This window comes from Thalassophryne amazonica, chromosome 6, assembly GCF_902500255.1.
Source record: "Thalassophryne amazonica chromosome 6, fThaAma1.1, whole genome shotgun sequence".
Classification (NCBI taxonomy): domain Eukaryota; kingdom Metazoa; phylum Chordata; class Actinopteri; order Batrachoidiformes; family Batrachoididae; genus Thalassophryne; species Thalassophryne amazonica.
The window spans coordinates 47365751-47385564 of record NC_047108.1 but is presented as its reverse complement, the minus strand read 5'-3'; the positions used below and the strand labels follow the sequence as shown (position 1 = coordinate 47385564).

Below are 19814 nucleotides of genomic sequence, written 5' to 3'. Positions count from 1 at the left end.
GAAAATGCTGGCTAAGGCTAAGCGTAAATTTGGTAAGATTGTAATTCACGTCGGCAGTAATGACACCTGGTTTCGCCAATCGGAGGTCACTAAAATTAACATTGAATCGGTGTGTAACTTTGCAAAAACAATGTCGGACTCTGTAGTTTTCTCTGGGCCCCTCCCCAATCGGACCGGGAGTGACATGTTTAGCTGCATGTTCTCCCTGAATTGCTGGCTGTCTGAGTGGTGTCCAAAAAATGAGATGGGCTTCATAGATAATTGGCAATGTTTCTGGGGAAAACCTGGTCTTGTTAGGAGAGACGGCATCCATCCCACTTTGGATGGAGCAGATCTCATTTCTAGAAATCTGGCCAGTTTTCTTAAATCCTCCAAACCGTGACTATCCAGGGTTGGGACCAGGAAGCAGAGTTGTAGTCTTACACACCTCTCTGCAGCTTCTCTCCCCCTGCCATCCCCTCATTACCCCATCCCCGTAGAGACGGTGCCTGCTCCCAGACCACCAATAACCAGCAAAAAACTATTTAAGCATAAAAATTCAAAAAGAAAAAATAATATAGCACCTTCAACTGCACCACAGACTAAAACAGTTAAGTGTGGTCTATTAAACATTAGGTCTCTCTCTTCTAAGTCCCTGTTAGTAAATGATATAATAATTGATCAACATATTGATTTATTCTGCCTTACAGAAACCTGGTTACAGCAGGATGAATATGTTAGTTTAAATGAGTCAACACCCCCGAGTCACTAACTGCCAGAATGCTCGTAGCACGGGCCGAGGCGGAGGATTAGCAGCAATCTTCCATTCCAGCTTATTAATTAATCAAAAACCCAGACAGAGCTTTAATTCATTTGAAAGCTTGACTCTTAGTCTTGTCCATCCATATTGGAATTCCCAAAAACCAGTTTTATTTGTTATTACCTATCGTCCACCTGGTCGTTACTGTGAGTTTCTCTGTGAATTTTCAGACCTTTTGTCTGACTTAGTGCTTAGCTCAGATAAGATAATTATAGTGGGCGATTTTAACATCCACACAGATGCTGAGAATGACAGCCTCAACACTGCATTTAATCTATTATTAGACTCAATTGGCTTTGCTCAAAATGTAAATGAGTCCACCCACCACTTTAATCATATCTTAGATCTTGTTCTGAGTTATGGTATGGAAATTGAAGACTTAACATTATTCCCTGAAAACTCCCTTCTGTCTGATCATTTCTTAATAACCTTTACTCTGATGGACTACCCAGCAGTGGGGAATAAGTTTCATTACACTAGAAGTCTTTCAGAAAGCGCTGTAACTAGGTTTAAAGATATGATTCCTTCTTTATGTTCTCTAATGCCATATACCAACACAGTGCAGAGTAGCTACCTAAACTCTGTAAGTGAGATAGAGTATCTTGTCAATAGTTTTGCATCCTCATTGAAGACAACTTTGGATGCTGTAGCTCCTCTGAAAAAGAGAGCTTTAAATCAGAAGTGCCTGACTCCGTGGTATAACTCACAAACTCGCAGCTTAAAGCAGATAACCCGTAAACTGGAGAGGAAATGGCGTCTCTCTAATTTAGAAGATTTTCACTTAGCCTGGAAAAAGAGTCTGTTGCTCTATAAAAAAGCCCTCCATAAAGCTAGGACATCTTACTACTCATCACTAATTGAAGAAACTAAGAACAACCCCAGGTTTCTTTTCAGCACTGTAGCCAGGCTGACAGAGTCAGAGCTCTATTGAGCCGAGTCTTCCTTTAACTTTAACTAGTAATGACTTCATGACTTTCTTTGCTAATAAAATTTTAACTATTAGAGAAAAAATTACTCATAACCATCCCAAAGACGTATCGTTATCTTTGGCTGCTTTCAGTGATGCCGGTATTTGGTTAGACTCTTTTGTTCCAATTGTTCTGTCTGAGTTATTTTCATTAGTTACTTCCTCCAAACCATCAACATGTCTATTAGACCTCATTCCTACCAGGCTGCTCAAGGAAGCCCTACCATTATTTAATGCTTCGATCTTAAATATGATCAATCTATCTTTATTAGTTGGCTATGTACCACAGGCTTTTAAGGTGGCAGTAATTAAACCATTACTTAAAAAGCCATCACTTGACCCAGCTATCTTAGCTAATTATAGGCCAATCTCCAACCTTCCTTTTCTCTCAAAAATTCTTGAAAGGGTAGTTGTAAAACAGCTAACTGATCATCTGTAGAGGAATGGTCGATTTGAAGAGTTTCAGTCAGGTTTTAGAATTCATCATAGTACAGAAACAGCATTAGTGAAGGTTACAAATGATCTTCTTATGGCCTCAGACAGTGGACTCATCTCTGTGCTTGTTCTGTTAGACCTCAGTGCAGCTTTTGATACTGTTGACCATAAAATTTTATTACAGAGATTAGAGCATGCCATAGGTATTAAAGGCACTGCGCTGCGGTGGTTTGAATCATATTTATCTAATAGATTACAATTTGTTCATGTAAATGGGGAATCTTCTTCACAGACTAAGGTTAATTATGGAGTTCCACAAGGTTCTGTGCTAGGACCAATTTTATTCACTTTATACATGCTTCCCCTAGGCAGTATTATTAGACAACATTGCTTAAATTTTCATTGTTACGCAGATGATACTCAGCTTTATCTATCCATGAAGCCAGAGGGGACACACCAATTAACTAAACTGCAGGATTGTCTTACAGACATAAAGACATGGATTACCTCTAATTTCCTGCTTTTAAACTCAGATAAAACTGAAGTTATTGTACTTGGCCCCACAAATCTTAGAAACATGGTGTCTAACCAGAGTATGTATCCTTACTCTGGATGGCATTACCCTGATCTCTAGTAATACTGTGAGAAATCTTGCAGTCATTTTTGATCAGGATATGTCATTCAATGCGCATATTAAACAAATATGTAGGACTGCTTTTTTGCATTTGCGCAATATCTCTTGTCCTAAAAGTTCCCTGAAAAGCCTTCAGTTAATTCAAAATGCTGCAGTTAGAGTACTAACGGGGACTAGGAGAGAGCATATCTCACCCATATTGGCCTCTCTTCATTGGCTTCCTGTTACTTCTAGAATAGAATTTAAAATTCTTCTTCTTACTTATAAGGTTTTGAATAATCAGGTCCCATCTTATCTTAGGGACCTCATAGCACCATATCACCCCAATAAAGCGCTTCGCTCTGACTGCAGGCTTACTTGTAGTTCCTAGGGTTTGTAAGAGTAGAATGGGAGGCAGAGCCTTCAGCTTTCAGGCTCCTCTCCTGTGGAACCAGCTCCCAGTTCAGATCAGGGAGACAGACACCCTCTCTACTTTTAAGATTAGGCTTAAAACTTTCCTTTTTGCTAAAGCTTATAGTTAGGGCTGGATCAGGTGACCCTGAACCATCCCTTAGTTATGCTGCTATAGACTTAGACTGCTGGGGGGTTCCCATGATGCACAGTGTTTCTTTCTCTTTTTGCTCTGTATGCACCACTCTGCATTTAATCATTAGTGATTGATCTCTGCTCTCTTCCACAGCATGTCTTTTTCCAGATTCTCTCCCCTCAGCCCCAACCAGTCCCAGCAGAAGACTGCCCCTCCCTGAGCCTGGTTCTGCTGGAGGTTTCTTCCTGTTAAAAGGGAGTTTTTCCTTCCCACTGTCGCCAAGTGCTTGCTCACAGGGGGTCGTTTTGACCGTTGGGGTTTTTACGTAATTATTGTATGGCCTTGCCTTACAATATAAAGCGCCTTGGGGCAACTGTTTGTTGTGATTTGGCGCTATATAAATAAAATTGATTGATTGAGTACGTATGTATGTGTATATGTGTGTATATGTGTATGTATGTGTATATGAGGGCTGTCCATAAAGTATAGGTCCTTTTTATTTTTTTCAAAAACTATATGGATTTCATTCATATGTTTTTACGTCAGACATGCATGAACCCTCGTGCGCATACGTGAGTTTTTCCACTCCTGTCGGTGACGTCATTCGCCTGTGAGCACTCCTTGTGGGAGGAGTCGTCCAGCCCCTCGTCGGAATTCCTTTGTCTGAGAAGTTGCTGAGAGACTTGCGCTTTGTTTGATCAAAATTTTTTCTAAATTTTTTTTCTAAAACTGTGAGACACAGATTTTGAGGTGATACTGTCGCTTTAAGGACTTCCCACGGAGCGAGACGTCGCGCTGCGCTCTCAGGCGGCGTCATCAGCCTGTTTCAAGCTGAAAACCTCCACATTTCAGGCTCTATTGATCCAGGACGTCGTGAGAGAACAGAGAAGTTTCAGAAGAAGTCGGTTTCAGCATTTTATCCGGATATTCCACTGTTAAAGGAGATTTTTTTAATGAAAGACGTGCGGACGGGTCCGCGTTGGGACGCAGCCGGCGCGGAGCGGCGGCACAGGAAAAACACCTCCGTGTTGATAACCATTTGTAAAATCCAGGCGGCTTTTGATGGCTTTCAGTGGAGTGCGTATATGAGAAATTGTTTAACAGCTGGACATGTTCCAACTTGTCCTTAAGGCTTCCAACGGAGGTGTTTTTCCTGCGACGGAGCGTCGCGGCGGCTGCGAGCCGACGCTCGGACCCGTCCGCACGTCTTTCATTAAAAAAAATCTCCTTTAACAGTGGAATATCCGGATAAAATGCTGAAAGCGACTTTTTCTGAAACTTCTCTGGTCTCTCACGACGTCCTGGATCAATAGAGCCTGAAATGTGGAGGTTTTCAGCTTGAAACAGGCTGATGACGCCGCCTGAGAGCGCTGTGCGACATCTCGCACTGTGGGAAGTCCTTAAAGCGACAGTGTCACCTCAAAATCTCTCATCAGCCGTTAAAATTTTCACTGAAAACCAGCTTAATTTTTCGAACCATGTCCACTTCGATGTGTCTCACAGGTTTTGAAAAAATTTTGATCAAACAAAGCGCCAGTCTCAGCAACTTCTCAGACAAAGGAATTCCGACGAGGGGCTGGACGACTCCTCCCACAAGGAGTGCTCACAGGCGAATGACGTCACCAACAGGCGTGGAAAAACTCACGCATGCGCACGAGGGTTCAAGCATGTCTGACGTAAAAACATATGAATGAAATCCATATAGTTTTTGAAAAAAATAAAAAGGACCTATACTTTATGGACAGACCTCGTATGTATGTATGTACTCGTATGTGTTTTTGTCACAGTATCTCTGTCACTTGGCTTTTGTTTTAGTGTATTTTGAATGTTTTTATTTTGTAGGTCTTTTTTTCTTTTCTTCCTTTCTTATACATATCCAACTAAAGGCTTGGTTTTCAAATAATTTTCAAATAATTTCCCAAATGTTTCTTGTTCTAGGCCATTTCAGCGCATTGTCACCATGCACAAAGACAGTGCGGGGCATGTTGGCTTTATCTACAAGTCTGGTAAAATCACCTCACTTGTAAAGGATGGATCTGCAGCCCGCAACGGCCTGCTGACCGATCACTACATCTGCGAAATCAATGGACAAAATGTTATTGGACTAAAGGTGAGAGATTTGATTTTCTTAAAGCCACTTTTCCTCAGATTGTTTTTCACTGATATGATAAGACTTTATTGATTTCACAGTGGAGAAATTCACATGTTATGTCAGCTCTTAAAAAACACACAAGATGAGTGTGAGTTGAGGAAAATGTGCATCAGACAGCATGTGCAAAGATAACCAATAATAATACTTGTGACAATACAATAATATAAGAAAATGAGGTAGAAATTATATAAACATGATTGCAATTGAAAAAATATGAGCATCTTATTTACAATATGTGAAGTGGAGTTAAGATGTGATAAGGTGACACTAGTCCTGGAATTTGTAAACAAGTTGTTATTGCACATGATTTGTGGACATATTATTGCATGTGGTTATTTCACAGTTTTATTGTACAGTCTGACAGCAGCAGGGATGAACGACCTGCGGTATCGTTCCTTCTTGCACTGAGGGTGCCTCAGTCTGTCACTGAAGGAGCTACTCAGCTCCACTACAGTCCGGTGCAGAGGGTGAGAAGAGTTGTCTATGATGGATTTGAACTTGACTAACACCCTCCTGTCAGCCACCTCCTCCAAAGAGTCCAGGGGACAGCCCAGGACAGAGCTGGACTTCCTGACCAGCTTGTTTTTTTCCAATGTAGTTTTACTGCAAATGGCAAATAAACTGAAACTGAAACTGTTCAGTCTCTTCCTGTCCCACTCTGTGCTGCCCGGGGCCCAACAGACGACAGCATAGAGGAGAGCAGAGGCTACAACAGAGTCATAGAAAGTCTTAAGCAGAGGCCTGCTCATTCCAAAGGATCTCAGTCTCCTCAGGAGGTGGAGGTGACTCTGGCCTTTCTTGTACAGGATGATGACCACCTCGGTTGAATCAGGAAAAAGCCATTAATCCAAAATCAACAAAAACTTACAGTAAACCTGTAAATTATTCATAAGGCTTCACTTTTTCACATTTTATGTTACTCTCTTATTCCAAAATGGGTGAAATTCTTCTTTTTTTTTTCCTCTCAAAATTATACACACAATGCTCAAAATTTAGCTCAGGTGTATCCTGTTTCCACTGATCATCCTTAAGATGTTTCTACAGCTTAATTGGAGTCAACCTGGGGTAAATTCAGTTGATTGGACATGATTTGGAAAGGGGCACACCTGTCGACATATAAGGTCCCACAGTTGATGGTGCATGTTGGAGCACAAACCAAGCATGAAGTCAAAGAAATTGTCTGTAGACCTCTGAGACAGAATTGTCTGGGGAAGGGTACAGAAATATCTGCTGTTTTGAATGTCTTAATGAGCACCGTGGCCTCAGTCATCAGTAAATGGAAGATCAGATACACCTGGACCCTTCCAAGAGCTGGCTGCCCGTCCAAACTGAGCGATCGGGGGAGAAGGGCCTTAGTCAGGGAGGTGACCAGGAACCCGCTGGTCACTCTGTCAGGGATCCAGCATTCTTCTGTGGAGAGGGGAGAACTTTCCAGAAGGACAACCATCTCTGCAGCAATCCACCAATCAGGCCTATATGATAGAGTGGCCATATGGAAGCCACGACTTAGTGAAAGGCACATGGCAGCCTGCCTGGAGTTTGCCAAAAGCCACCTGAAGGACTCTCAGACCATGAGAAACTTTGGTCTGATGAGACAAAGATTGAACTCTTTGGCATGAATGCCAGCCATCATGTTTGGCGGAAACAAGGCAACATCCCTACAGTGAAGCATGGTGGTGGCAGCATCATGCTATAGGGATGTACAGTGAGGAAAATAAGTATTTGAACACCCTGCGGTTTTGCAAGTTCTCCCACTTAGAAATCATGGAGGGGTCTGAAATTTTCATCTTAGGTGCATGTCCACTGTGAGAGACATAATCTAAAAAAAATAAATAAATAAATAAAAATCCGGAAATCACAATGTATGATTATAATTTATTTGTATGTTACTGCTGCAAATAAGTATTTGAACACCTACCAGTCAGCAAGAATTCTGGCTCTCACAGACCTGTTGATTTTTATTTAAGAAGCCCTCTTATTCTGCACTCTTTACCTGTATTAATTGCACCTGTTTGAACTTGTTACCTGTATAAAAGACACCTGTTCACACACTCAATCAGTCACACTCCAACCTGTCCACTATAGCCAAGACCAAAGAGCTGTCTAAGGACACCAGGGACAAAACTGTAGACCTGCATAAGGCTGGGATGAACTACAGGACAACAGGCAAGCAGCTTGGTAGAAGACAACAACTGTTATGATTATTTATTAGAAAGTGGAAGAAACACAAGATGACTGTCAATCTCCCTCGGTCTGAGATTCCATGCAAGATCTCACTTTGTGAGGTAAGGATGATTCCGAGAAAGCTCAGAACTACACAGGAGGACCTGGTCAATGACCTGAAGAGAGCTGGGACCACAGTCACAAAGATTACATTAGTAACACAAGATGCTGTCATGGTTTAAAATCCTGCAGGGCAGCAAGGTCCCCCTGCTCAAGCCAGCACATGTCCAGGCCCGTTTGAAGTTCACCAGTGACCATCTGGATGATCCAGAGGACGCATGGGAGAAGGTCATGTGGGCAGATGAGACAAGAATAGAGCTTTTTGGAATCAGCTCCACTTACCATGTTTAGAGGATGAGAACAACCCCAAGAAAACTATCCAAATCGTGAAGCATGGGGGTGGAAACATCATGCTCTGGGGGTGCTCTTATGCAAAGGGGACAGGACGACTGCACCGTATTGAAGGGAGGATGGATGGGGTCATGTATTACGAGATTTTGGCAAACAACCTCCTTCCATCAGTAAGAGCATTGAAGATGGGTCATGGCTGGGTCTTCCAGCATGACAATGACCCCAAACACACAGCCAGGGCAACTAAGGAGGGTCTCCGTAAGAAGCATTTCAAGGTCCTGGAGTGGCCTGGCCAGTCTCCAGACTGAACTCCATAGAAAATTTTTGTAGGGAGCTGAAACTCCAAACCTGGAAGCTCTCGAGAAGATCTGTATGGAGGAGTGGACCAAAATCCCAGCTGCAGTGTGTGCAAACCTGGTGAAAAACTACAGGAAATGTTTGACCTCTGTAATTGCAACCAAAGGCTACTGTACCAAATATTAACATTGACTTTCACAGGTGTTCAGATACTTATTTGCAGCAGTAACATACAAATAAATTATTTAAAAAAAAACAAAATCATACATTGTGCTTTACATTTTTTTTTTTTTTAAGATTATGTCTCTCACAGTGGACATGAGATGAAAATTTCAGATCCCTCCATGATTTCTAAGTGGGAGAACTTGCAAAACTGCAGGGTGTTCAAATACTTATTTTCCTCACTGTATTTCAGTGGCAGGAACTGGGAGACTAGTCAAGATTGAGGGGAAGATGAATTCAGCAATGTACAGCAAAATCCTGGATGAAAACCTGCTCCAGAGTGCTCTTTACTTCAGACTGGAGCAACAGTTCATCTTTCAGCAGGACAATGACCCTAAACACACAGCCAAGATATCAGAGGAGTGGCTTCAGGGCAACTCTCTGAATGTCTTAGAGTGGCCCAGACCTGAATCCAGTTGAACATCTCTGGAGAGGTCTGAAAATGGCTTTGCACCAATGCTTCCTATCCAGCCTGATGGAGCTTGAGAGCTGCTGCAAAGAGGAATGGGCAAAACTGTCCAAAGACGGGTGCGCCAAACTGGAGGCATCATCAAGAAGACCTGAGGCTGTATTTGCTGCCAAAGGTGCTTCAACAAAGTATTGCACAAAAAGATGTTAATACTTGGACGTGGGATTTTTTAGCTTTTATTTTTAATAAATTTGCAAACATTTAAAATATTTATCATGTTGTCATTATGGGGTGTTGTGAGTAGAATTTTGAGGGTAAAAAATTTATTTATTCCATTTAGGAATGTGGCTGTAACAACAAAATGTGGATGAATGAAGAACTGTGAATACTTTCAGAATGCACTGTTCATTTGATGTCATTAACTATAAAATTCATTTTGTGCTGTGCTCCTCACTCAAGTTGTCAGCAATCTTCTGAAGCAAACCTTTTTGTGTGTGTGTGTGTGTGTGTGTGTGTGTAATGATTGAAAACCAAAACGTTATTTCCCAACATGCATTTCACCTTCCCCGTGTACTTTAGACTTTGAAAAACGTGATTTATCCACATATCACAATGCATTTTGCGGATTAATCATGATGATAATAAACCTTTTTTGTGTAGCACTTTCTAGTACAAATAATGCATTTCAAAGTGCTTTTACAATAAAAAAAAAAAAATCGTATATATATATAAGCACATACTTCTGCCAAAGCCAAATGTGTTCCAAATTAAAATCCCTCATTTTCTAGTACATTATCAATCTGCTCACTCGGTTTCATCAACACCATCTCTCAACTTTTTGAGTTAAATGTTACTATGTGCCAAACACTCTTTAGGATCACAGTTCCATAATATGTTCTGGATCTTCACCAAAATTGAATAATTTGTTTCCCAGCGCACCTGCTCACCAATCACCAAATTTCATTGAATTCCATTGATTACTTTTTGAGTTATCCTGCCAACAGACCAACGCAGATGAAAACACAAGTTATAACATAAGTATACACAGACATAATGACTGCTGGTTGACTTATAGTTTGAGTTAATGTTGTTGAATTTGTGAACATTTGTGTGTGTTTCTAGGATTCTCAGATTAAGGACATTCTGGCCACTTCTTCCACCGCCATGACCATCACCATCATGCCCAAATTTGTCTACGAGCACATGATTAAAAGGTGGGAGTGCACATTCTTTCAGCATTGTTTATTCATAAGTTAATCATTTTGGTGCTTATGAGGATTTCACTTTGCTGCAGCGTCTGCTGTGTCACCTAAACAATGTATCATATTTAAAGGGCATGATCGTACTCCTATCAACACTCTCTGAAAAAATTACATACCAGATTGTGAATCATTACTTCCACCTCTTTAACTTTTGCGAGTCCTGGTGTAGCTGGTAAAAATAAAATTAGCCATATAGCATCTGAAAATGCACACAGATTCAGAGGTATATGTAACGAAACAAGTGTCATAACTTCAGGTGCCCGCCTGAAGGTCACTTCACCTGTGTTCACTTCATGACTTACTCCAGTACACACAGTCATTCTGGTTTGTTTGGGGGTTTTTTTCTCCGTATGTAATATGGCTTTAATGTTGCTTTAATTTGGCTTTCAAATAAAATTCTACATTCAACAATTTAAGTAGTGGGACAGAAATACTAAATGGTCCGCAAGCTTTTCCCAACCTAGGCCCCAAAATTCTATTTTGTATTTCTTCCGTGGTTGTTTAGAATTAGAAAACTATTACTTGCAGAAGGTGGTAAGAATTCAGAGAATGAAACACTAGCTTTTGATATCGAGATGCTGATGTACTTTTTCCCACATTTGCAAAAAATGTATTGATCTCATTTGCTAATGCATATGCATCTGTAAGAACCTTATTAGAAGAGATAATTTTTGAGGCAGCCAAATGGGTCTTAATTATGATTTTCCTAATACATTTCCATATATTCTTAATATTGAATTTATTAAACATAAAATCATTTTAATATTTCTTTTTACGGATATTCATTAGGTGATTTAGCTTGTTTCTATAAATTTTCAATTTTGAAAAAAAGATACTGATTTCTAAATTTCATAAATTTTCTGTTCTTATGATTAATTGAGGTTTTAAGGCCTGAAGAAATCCAGGGTTTAGATTTAAATTTGACTTCCTTCCTTGATATATTTTTCAGAGGAACATGAGCATAACCTCACTAGATTTGCTGAAAAAACTGGAGAAAATTTCATTGACATTATTCATACCACAAAACTGGAGTGACCACCTCCCCTAGGTGGAGTGACCACCTAGGGGAGGTGATGGTCTAGTGGTTAAGGTGTTGGGCTTGAGACCAGAAAATCCTGGGTTCAAATCCCCGCCTGACTGGAAAATCACTAAGGGCCCTTGGGCAAGGTCTTTAATCCCCTATTGCTCCCGGTGTGTAGTGAGCGCCTTGTATGGCAGCACCCTGACATCGGGGTGAATGTGAGGCATAATTGTAAAGTGCTTTGAGCGTCTGATACAGATGGAAAAGTGCTTTATAAATGCAGTCCATTTCAGTTGTTGAAAATCAAAATTTAAGGCTTGTTCATTGAGCTTAGAAAAATCTCTTTGGAAGACCTCTTTGTTATGAAATTGAATATGAATTAAGTCAATACAAAGGAAATTTGGAAGATGGTCTGTTAGAGCATAGAGAATATTTCCACTTTGTGTAGAGAATTCAAGTGAATTTAAAAAATATATTATCAGTGTGTAGCAGAATGACGAGTTATTCTAGTTGGTTGCAATATGTGTGGTTGAAAAAGTAAGATGATAATGTGTTGAATTTGTAAATGAGTCATACTTAATCAAGTCCAAATTATAGTCTTCCATGAAAAAAGCTGTTTTTTCATGGGAGACTATAATTTTCATTCTTTTCATTTCAATTTTCATTTTTTTTCATTCTTTGTGGATTTTATCAGTCTATCAAGAAAGGGTTGAAGCAAATTGTTTGGATGTTTATAAAAAACCCTCACAGAATTTTTTTTACTTCCTTTGTTTTGAATTGTAACCTAAAGTGATTCCATGACTAAACAGGAGCAATCAGAGATTTCTGACTTCAGCCAATCTGGATCCAGGATCCGTCAATGTGTGGTGCAAATTTGGTGAGAATCCATGAAGTAGTTTTGAAGTAATCCTTCAAAGCCTATATAAAAGGACATCTTGATCCAGAATCCGGATCTGGATCACCTCCAAAATTCAGTGGAGTCTTCCATGCTCTAATATAGATCTGTGGTGCAAATTTGGTGAGAATCTTTGAAGTAGTTTTGACATAATCCTTCAGAGACTATATAATATGAATCTTGATCCAGAATCCGGATTTGGATCTGGATCCCCTCCAAAGTTCAGGGGAGTCTTCCATGTCCCCTTTGGTGCCCCCAGTCACCATGCCAAGTTTGGTGTTGATTGCTTAATTACTGTGGCTGTTCAAAAAAGGGAAAGGGAAGTCTTGATCCACAATCTGGATCCGGATCACTTCCAAAATTTAATGGGGTCTTCCCTGGCCTAATGTGAATATTTGGTGAGAATCTGTGAAATAGTTTTGATGTAATGCTTCAAAGCCTATATAAAGTGAAACTTGATCCAGAATCTGGATCTGGATTTGTCTAAATCTGTGTAGTAGTTTTGACATAATCCTGCTAACAGTAATCCTTCAAAACCTATATAAAGTGAAACCTAATCCAGATCTGGATCATCTTCAAAATTTAATGGAATTTTCCATAGCCTATTATCTATCCTTGTTGAAAATTTCGTCAAATTCGGTACAGTAGTTTTGACGTAATCCTGCTAACCGTAGTTCTTCATGGCCTATATAAAGTAAAACTTGATCCAGAATCTGGATCTGGATCACCTCCAACATTTAATGGAATCTTCCATGGCGTAATACCTATTTGTGGTGAATGTTTCGTCAAAATCCATGCAGTAGTTTTGATGTAATTCTGCAAACAGAAAGACAGACAGACAAATAAGCACCAATGATTTTATTACGTCCTTAGTGGACGTAATAAAACGGTTATTGTTTTTGAGTAAATTTATAGATTTTATTAAGTATCCTGATTATAAAAAAAAATGGTTAATTTGCATGTATTTCCTAACATATGTGAAGGTCTGTACTTGCAGTCTAATATTGGTGTTAATAATTTTGACAGGATTGTATACTGACCAGGGTGATGCAGGAGATAACAAACCTTACTGCTGATCATTCACTAACAAAGTGATTATTTAATAAATCTGATCCAAGACCACCCCCTGCATGTAAATTCATGAAGTTTTTAACCTTGCCTCAGTGAAATGAGTGAAGTCTGACTGACCTGGGATCTTGTATTGTTGCTCTCCAATAACAAGTTTGTGTGTAATTGTTTTTCCAGAATGTCCACCGGTCTCCTGCGGTCATCCATGGACCACTCTGTCCCAGAGGTGTGAGGAGCAGGACGACTATCAACACCTCTATCAAGATGGTTACGCTGTTTTCTAACCTCATGTCTTCACCCATCTTCATTTCAACAAACCTTCTCCTGTACCGTCACCGCTGTTTACTCATTAACATCATCGTTGCCTCTTCTTTTTCTTTCTTTTTTCCTATTTTTTTTAAATATGCCAAGCACACGATCTTGAGTTCAGGGCTTCCTCCGTCATTGTGGAGATGAATCATTCACCTTGTGTATTCAAAATGCTGTAAAAGCCGATGGTCCGACTGGCTGTGCTCTCAGTCCCTGCACTTGGCCTCTCGCGTGTACAGGAAGTGATGCAATAACTGATCACTCGAAGCGGAGAGCCTGTTATGTGACGTTATGCAGCGTTGATCCTGGTGTGCTGTCATTTTCACTCAGTAGGTTTTACCAACATAACTGATTTTTAGCTTTTGACACAGACTGATCAGTTTTGTGCAGATGCACATTTAAGGTTTTTTTTTTTTTTTTTTTTTTTGTAATTTATATAAAAAGGATCCCAACTTTAAAAATATGCATTTATGAACCACCCATTATACAGCTCTTTTCACATTTACCAAAAGGTGGCGATGTCTGCACAGGCAGGTGTCCTGCTGAGCGAGTGTGCACATTCCAGTGGATAGTGCAGGTAACTGGGCAGATGCTTGTTTGTTTTTCATTTGCTCTGTCCAGCTGAGACTCAGACCTGTCCTCAAACTGAGTAATGTTAAAAGTGAGCCAGTCTGTAGCCTTGTGTCATGTGATTACTGATCTAAACAGTTTGCTTCAGCTGTAAAGTGTTTTTTTAAGGTTTCATGTTGTCAAGCCATTATTTTTGAGGGGATGTTTAGCACACCTGGCAGGCGAGTGGACGGAGCCTGTGCTGGACCGACCCACTAAGTGCACTTTCCACTACCTTTTAAGAGGTTGTCTTTCCTGTTTCCATTTCAGCAGTTACTGAGCTGTGCTCTTTTATTATTCTGTGTTTGTGGTGCCTCATGTTAATGACGGAATCAGTGAATACAAAGTTGTATGTTGTTTGTTAAATTTGTTCAAATCCAGTGCTGAATATCATTAATGATGTGGGTTTAGCCCGTGAGCTTACTCTCTTTTGCTGTGTTAAGAGGATTTCCCTCATATTCCTTTTTTGGCTGATGAGCAACAGCAACACACAGTTCAGTTAACTGAATTCCTACTTGTTATATAATGATGTTCTTTTTAATGCTGTTCATCTTTGGATGCATGTTTTCATTTAATTTTTCTAGTTATGCAATCTTATAAACATCACTGTCATTCTGTTTAAAAAAAAAAAACAATCCTAAAATTTATATACGAATGTAACCGAGATAATTATTGTAAAACAAATAAAGTTTCTGTTCCCATTAGCTCAGTGGTCTTTATGTTCTCTAACACGTTGCATTTAGAACAGTACTGCTGGATTAAGAAAACTGTATCATGGCAGGAAAACAGTAGTGTTCAGAAGTTTATGTACATACTCGTACACCTCAACAACACAACTCATGTTACTAGGCAATTAGAATCTTTAAATTATTTACATGTAAAACTATTTTTAAAAATGTGTGTGTGTGTGTGTGTGGGACAAAGTCATCAACAAGTCATGAATCGGCAAGTCTCAAGTCATAATGACCACCAATCTGACTTGAGACTTGCGATTCACAACTTAAGAATGACTTGACAGTGACTTCATCCCACCTCTGGTGTGTGTGTGTGTATATACATACACAGCGCTTCACTTTTTCCACATTTTGTTTATAGCCTTATTCCAAAATGAATTAAATTAATTTTTTTTTCTCAAAATTCTACTCACAACACCTTATGACATGGGTTAAAGTTCTCCGTCACCATGACGGATTTCCGTCATTTGGAAAATTTAACCACACACATGCATGCGCACGTGGTGTCACGAGTGTTTTGGGGCTGAAATATGATAGTCTCACTGTCAAAGCAACATCCCATTCTGTGCTAATCAAAGCAGCAGCAATGTCTGCATGGACTGCAGAGGAAGGGACTGAATTTTCCTTCCTCTCCACTCTGTTTACTGCTTTCCATGAGCCATGGTCTTTCTCCTCCCTGTCTTCATGAGAACATTGGCAGACACTCCCCAAGTAAAGCGGGGCATGGCTTTGCTTTGAACCAATGCAGTGTTGCCAGATGTACGATAATTATCATATTTGTACGATAGTTTTGCCCTCTGTACGATCAATAATGTGAAAAAAATCCAAAATGTACGATAATTTCAGTTGGTTGCCCAAACACGCATTTCTCTCTGACACCCAAGAATCATTTCGCAGGTGTTGCACTCAGACGGCATCAAAGATACACCACACACAGGGCTGCTGCTAGCTTTGGCCGGCCCGGGGACAAAGTCATTTGAAAGCCCACCCCCTCTCCATACAAAGTAATGAGTTCCAATTCTCGGCCCTGGGCCCAAGACAACTGACCTGTAATGTAGACTGTTTTGGCTGCACATGCACACATACGTAGCTTAGCCCACCCCCGTCACCATTGGAAATAAAAATTAAAAAAACCCCGCTAGCTAAGTTGTATGCGTTTTGTTTGTGTACGATAATTTCTCCCAAAATACGATAATTTTGAGGTTTTGGTACGATAGTTGCATATTTCCTATCTGGCAACACTAAACCAATGAAGCATTGATCCGGTGTTCTGTCGAGATGAGGCACGTCGTGTAACTGCACGTGTGCACTGAAAAATTCTTGACGAAGTTCGCTTATTTTGATGGGCAAGTAAATGTATAAATTGTTCATCCGAATATAGTAATGTATAAAATCTACTCACTATAAAACGATAAGTATTTTTAACCTGTAGGTAGCTTATTTCAACAGGCAAAATATACATATACAGTAGTGTTCAGAATAATAGTGCTATGTGACTAAAAAGATTAATCCAGGTTGTGAGAATATTTCTTATTGTTACATGGGAAACAAGCTAGTAGATTCTCACAAATCCAACAAGACCAAGCATTCATGATATGCACACTCTTAAGGCTATGAAATTGGGCTATTAGTAAAAAAAAAGTAGAAAAGGGGGTGTTCACAATAATAGTAGCATCTGCTGTTGACACTACAAACTCAAAAACTGCTATGTTCAAACTGCTTTTTTAGCAGTCATGAATAAACTAGTATTTATGTGAAAAAAATAGTATTTAGTTGTATAACCACAGTTTTTCATGATTTCTTCACATCCGCGAGGCATTAATTTTGTTGACTTGGAACCAAGATTTTGCTCGTTTACTAGTGTGCTTGGGGTCACTGTCTTGTTGAAACACCCACTTCAAGGGCATGTCCTCTTCAGCATAAGGCAACATGACCTCTTCAAGTATTTTGTCATATCCAAACTGATCCATGATACCTGGTATGCGATATATAGGCCCAACACCATACAACCCCTGGCAATAATTATGGAATCACCGGCCTCAGAGGATGTTCATTCAGTTGTTTAATTTTGTAGAAAAAAAGCAGATCACAGACATAACACAAAACTCATAACTCAAAGTCATTTCAAATAGCATCTTTCTGGCTTTAAAAAAAACACTATAAGAAATCAGCAAAAAAAAATTGTAGCAGTCAGTAACGGTTACTTTTTTAGACCAAGCAGAGGGAAAAAATATGGACTCACTCAATTCTGAGGAATAAATTATGGAATCACCCTGTAAATTTTCATCCCCAAAACTAACACCTGCATCAAATCAGATCTGCTTGTTAGTCTGCATCTAAAAAGGAGTGATCACACCTTGGAGAGCTGTTGCACCAAGTGGACTGACAGGAATCATGGCTCCAACATGAGAGATGTCAATTGAAACAAAGGAGAGGATTATCAAACTCTTAAAAGAGGGTAAATCATCACGCAATGTTGCAAAAGATGTTGGTTGTTCACAGTCAGCTGTGTCTAAACTCTGGGCCAAATACAAACAACCTGGGAAGGTTGTTAAAGGCAAACATTACTGGTAGACCAAGGAAGACATCAGGAAGTCATTTCGGAGCTGCCGATGCTCCGAAATGATGCATGCCCAGTGAAGGCAAGGCGGACCAATTTTTAGAGGTGACCCTTCGGTTGGCGACACTGGGATTGGCTCCATCCCACTGTGACTCTTGATTGGAGTAAGTGGATATAGGAAATGAATGACCGTAGATCTAAGTCATTAGAACACTACGCATATCGTCAGTATGTTGAGGCTTGTGCCCAACTGTGTATAGCACCCCACCCCCAGCAGAAAATTGCTGATCAGGAACTGGGAAACGTTTAGTCCTTTCATGATTTTATTAAAATAAACAAAGCAACATTACTTGTAAGTTTTGAGCAATGCACAACTAACAAGTTTATTATGTGTACAATATCGAACTTTTCTGTTTCTGTTGTAACTGTTTCTGAGTTTTGTGTAATATGTTGTACAGATCAGAATCGCCTTTATTGTCATTGTAATTTGCATTACGAGATTGAGTACAACTCCAAAAAGGTGCTTTCCCGTGGTGCGAGTACTTTTTAGCCAAATAAAAGATAGTGAAATTTAACGGTAAATTATTTAGAGTATATGTACAACTAATATAAACATAAGGTAAAATGAAATTAAATAAAATAAAATGTGGACCAAGTAAAATGTAAAATGAGAATTATATACAACTGTGGAATCATATTGCACATGGTTTACAGATATTGCACAAGAAACTTGAAAGGTGAGGATTAGAGTGATTTGTTATTGTTCAGTGCAGTGATAGCTCTGGGGAGAAAGCTGTCCCTGAGATCAGGGTAGATGGATGGCCAAAACAAACTTCTCTATTTTTTTTTGGTTGTCAGGGTGATAGTCTTGTCCCATCTGACTGATTTCCTGAAAAGTCACTGCATGATACCAGCGGCTGTCTGAAAAGTTGAGAGGTTTTCAACTTAAAGCGCTTGGAGTAGCCAAACATAAAAATAAGCTGGGTGTGGTGCTTTTTCCTCTTTGGCTGCATACACTCTTTTCCTTGGAACTGTTGAAAAAGATGGCACTGCCCGGGGAAGGGGGGGGGGGGGGTGCTATATGGACACATGCCCCTTGTGAATTAAAGCTTTATCACATTTCATTATACGTAGTAGGAGAAACATGCCCATATCATGATGCTTGTGTGGCACCCTGGACATGTTATTAGTTCAAATTGTTCAAATTACGAGGTCTATCAATAAAGTATAGGTCCTTTTTATTTTTTTCAAAAACTATATGGATTTCATTCATATGTTTTTACGTCAGACATGCTTGAACTCTCGTGCACATGCGTGAGTTTTTCCACGCCTGTCGGTGACGTCATTCACCTGTGGGCACTCCTTGTGGGAGGAGTTGTCCAGCCCCTCGTTGGAATTCCTTTGTCTGAGAAGTTGCTGAGAGACTGGCGCTTTGTTTGATCAAAATTTTTTCTAAACCTGTGAGACACATTGAAGTGGACACGGTTCGAAAATTAAGCTGGTTTCAGTGAAAATTTTAACGGCTGATGAGAGATTTTGAGGTGATACTGTCGCTTTAAGGACTTCCCACGGTGCGAGACGTCGCACAGCGCTCTCAGGCGCCGTCGTCAGCCTGTTTCAAGCTGAAAACCTCCACATTTCAGGCTCTATTGATCCAGGACGTTGTGAGAGAACAGAAGTTTCAGATGAAGTCGGTTTCAGCATTTTATCCATATATTCCACTGTTAAAGGAGATTTTTTTTAATGAAAGACGTGCGGGCGGATTGCAGCGTCGGCTCACAGCCGCCGCGACGCTCCGCCACAGGAAAAACACCTCTGTTGGAAGCCTTAAGGACAAGTTGGAACATGTCCAGCTGATAAACAATTTCTCATATACTCACTCCACTGAAAGCCATCAAAAGCCGCCTGGATTTTAACAAATGGTTATCAACACGGAGGTGTTTTTCCTGTGCCGCCGCACCGCGTCGGCTGCGTCCCGACGCGCGGACCCGTCCGCACGTCTTTCATTAAAAAATCTCCTTTAACAGTGGAATATCGGATAAAATGCTGAAACCGACTTCTCTGAACGTCTCTGTTCTCCTCACAACGTCCTGGATCAATAGAGCCTGAAATGTGGAGGTTTTCAGCTTGAAACAGGCTGACGAGGGCACCTGAGAGCGCTGCGCGACGTCTCGCTCCGTGGGAAGTCCTTAAAGCGACAGTATCACCTCAAAATCTCTCATCAGCTGTTAAAATTTTCACTGAAAACCAGCTTAATTTTTCGAACCGTGTCCACTTCGATGTGTCTCACAGGTTTAGAAAAAATTTTGATCAAACAAAGTGCCAGTCTCTCAGCAACTTC

The 19814-nt window shown here is 40.2% G+C and overlaps 1 protein-coding gene across 2 annotated transcripts in view; it reads left to right on the top strand.

Annotated features, from left to right (window-relative positions):
* Nucleotides 1–13993, top strand: part of sdcbp2 (syndecan binding protein (syntenin) 2) — a 64058-nt gene extending 50065 nt beyond the window's left edge. For both annotated transcript variants that reach the window (XM_034172125.1, XM_034172124.1), the window contains exons 7-9: nt 5300–5471; nt 10138–10229; nt 13439–13993. In XM_034172125.1, coding sequence (XP_034028016.1) covers nt 5300–5471; nt 10138–10229; nt 13439–13493 — 319 coding nt within the window. In that variant the 3' untranslated portion in view covers nt 13494–13993. The remainder of the gene's footprint in view (nt 1–5299; nt 5472–10137; nt 10230–13438) is intronic.
* Nucleotides 13994–19814: the final 5821 nt, after the last annotated feature.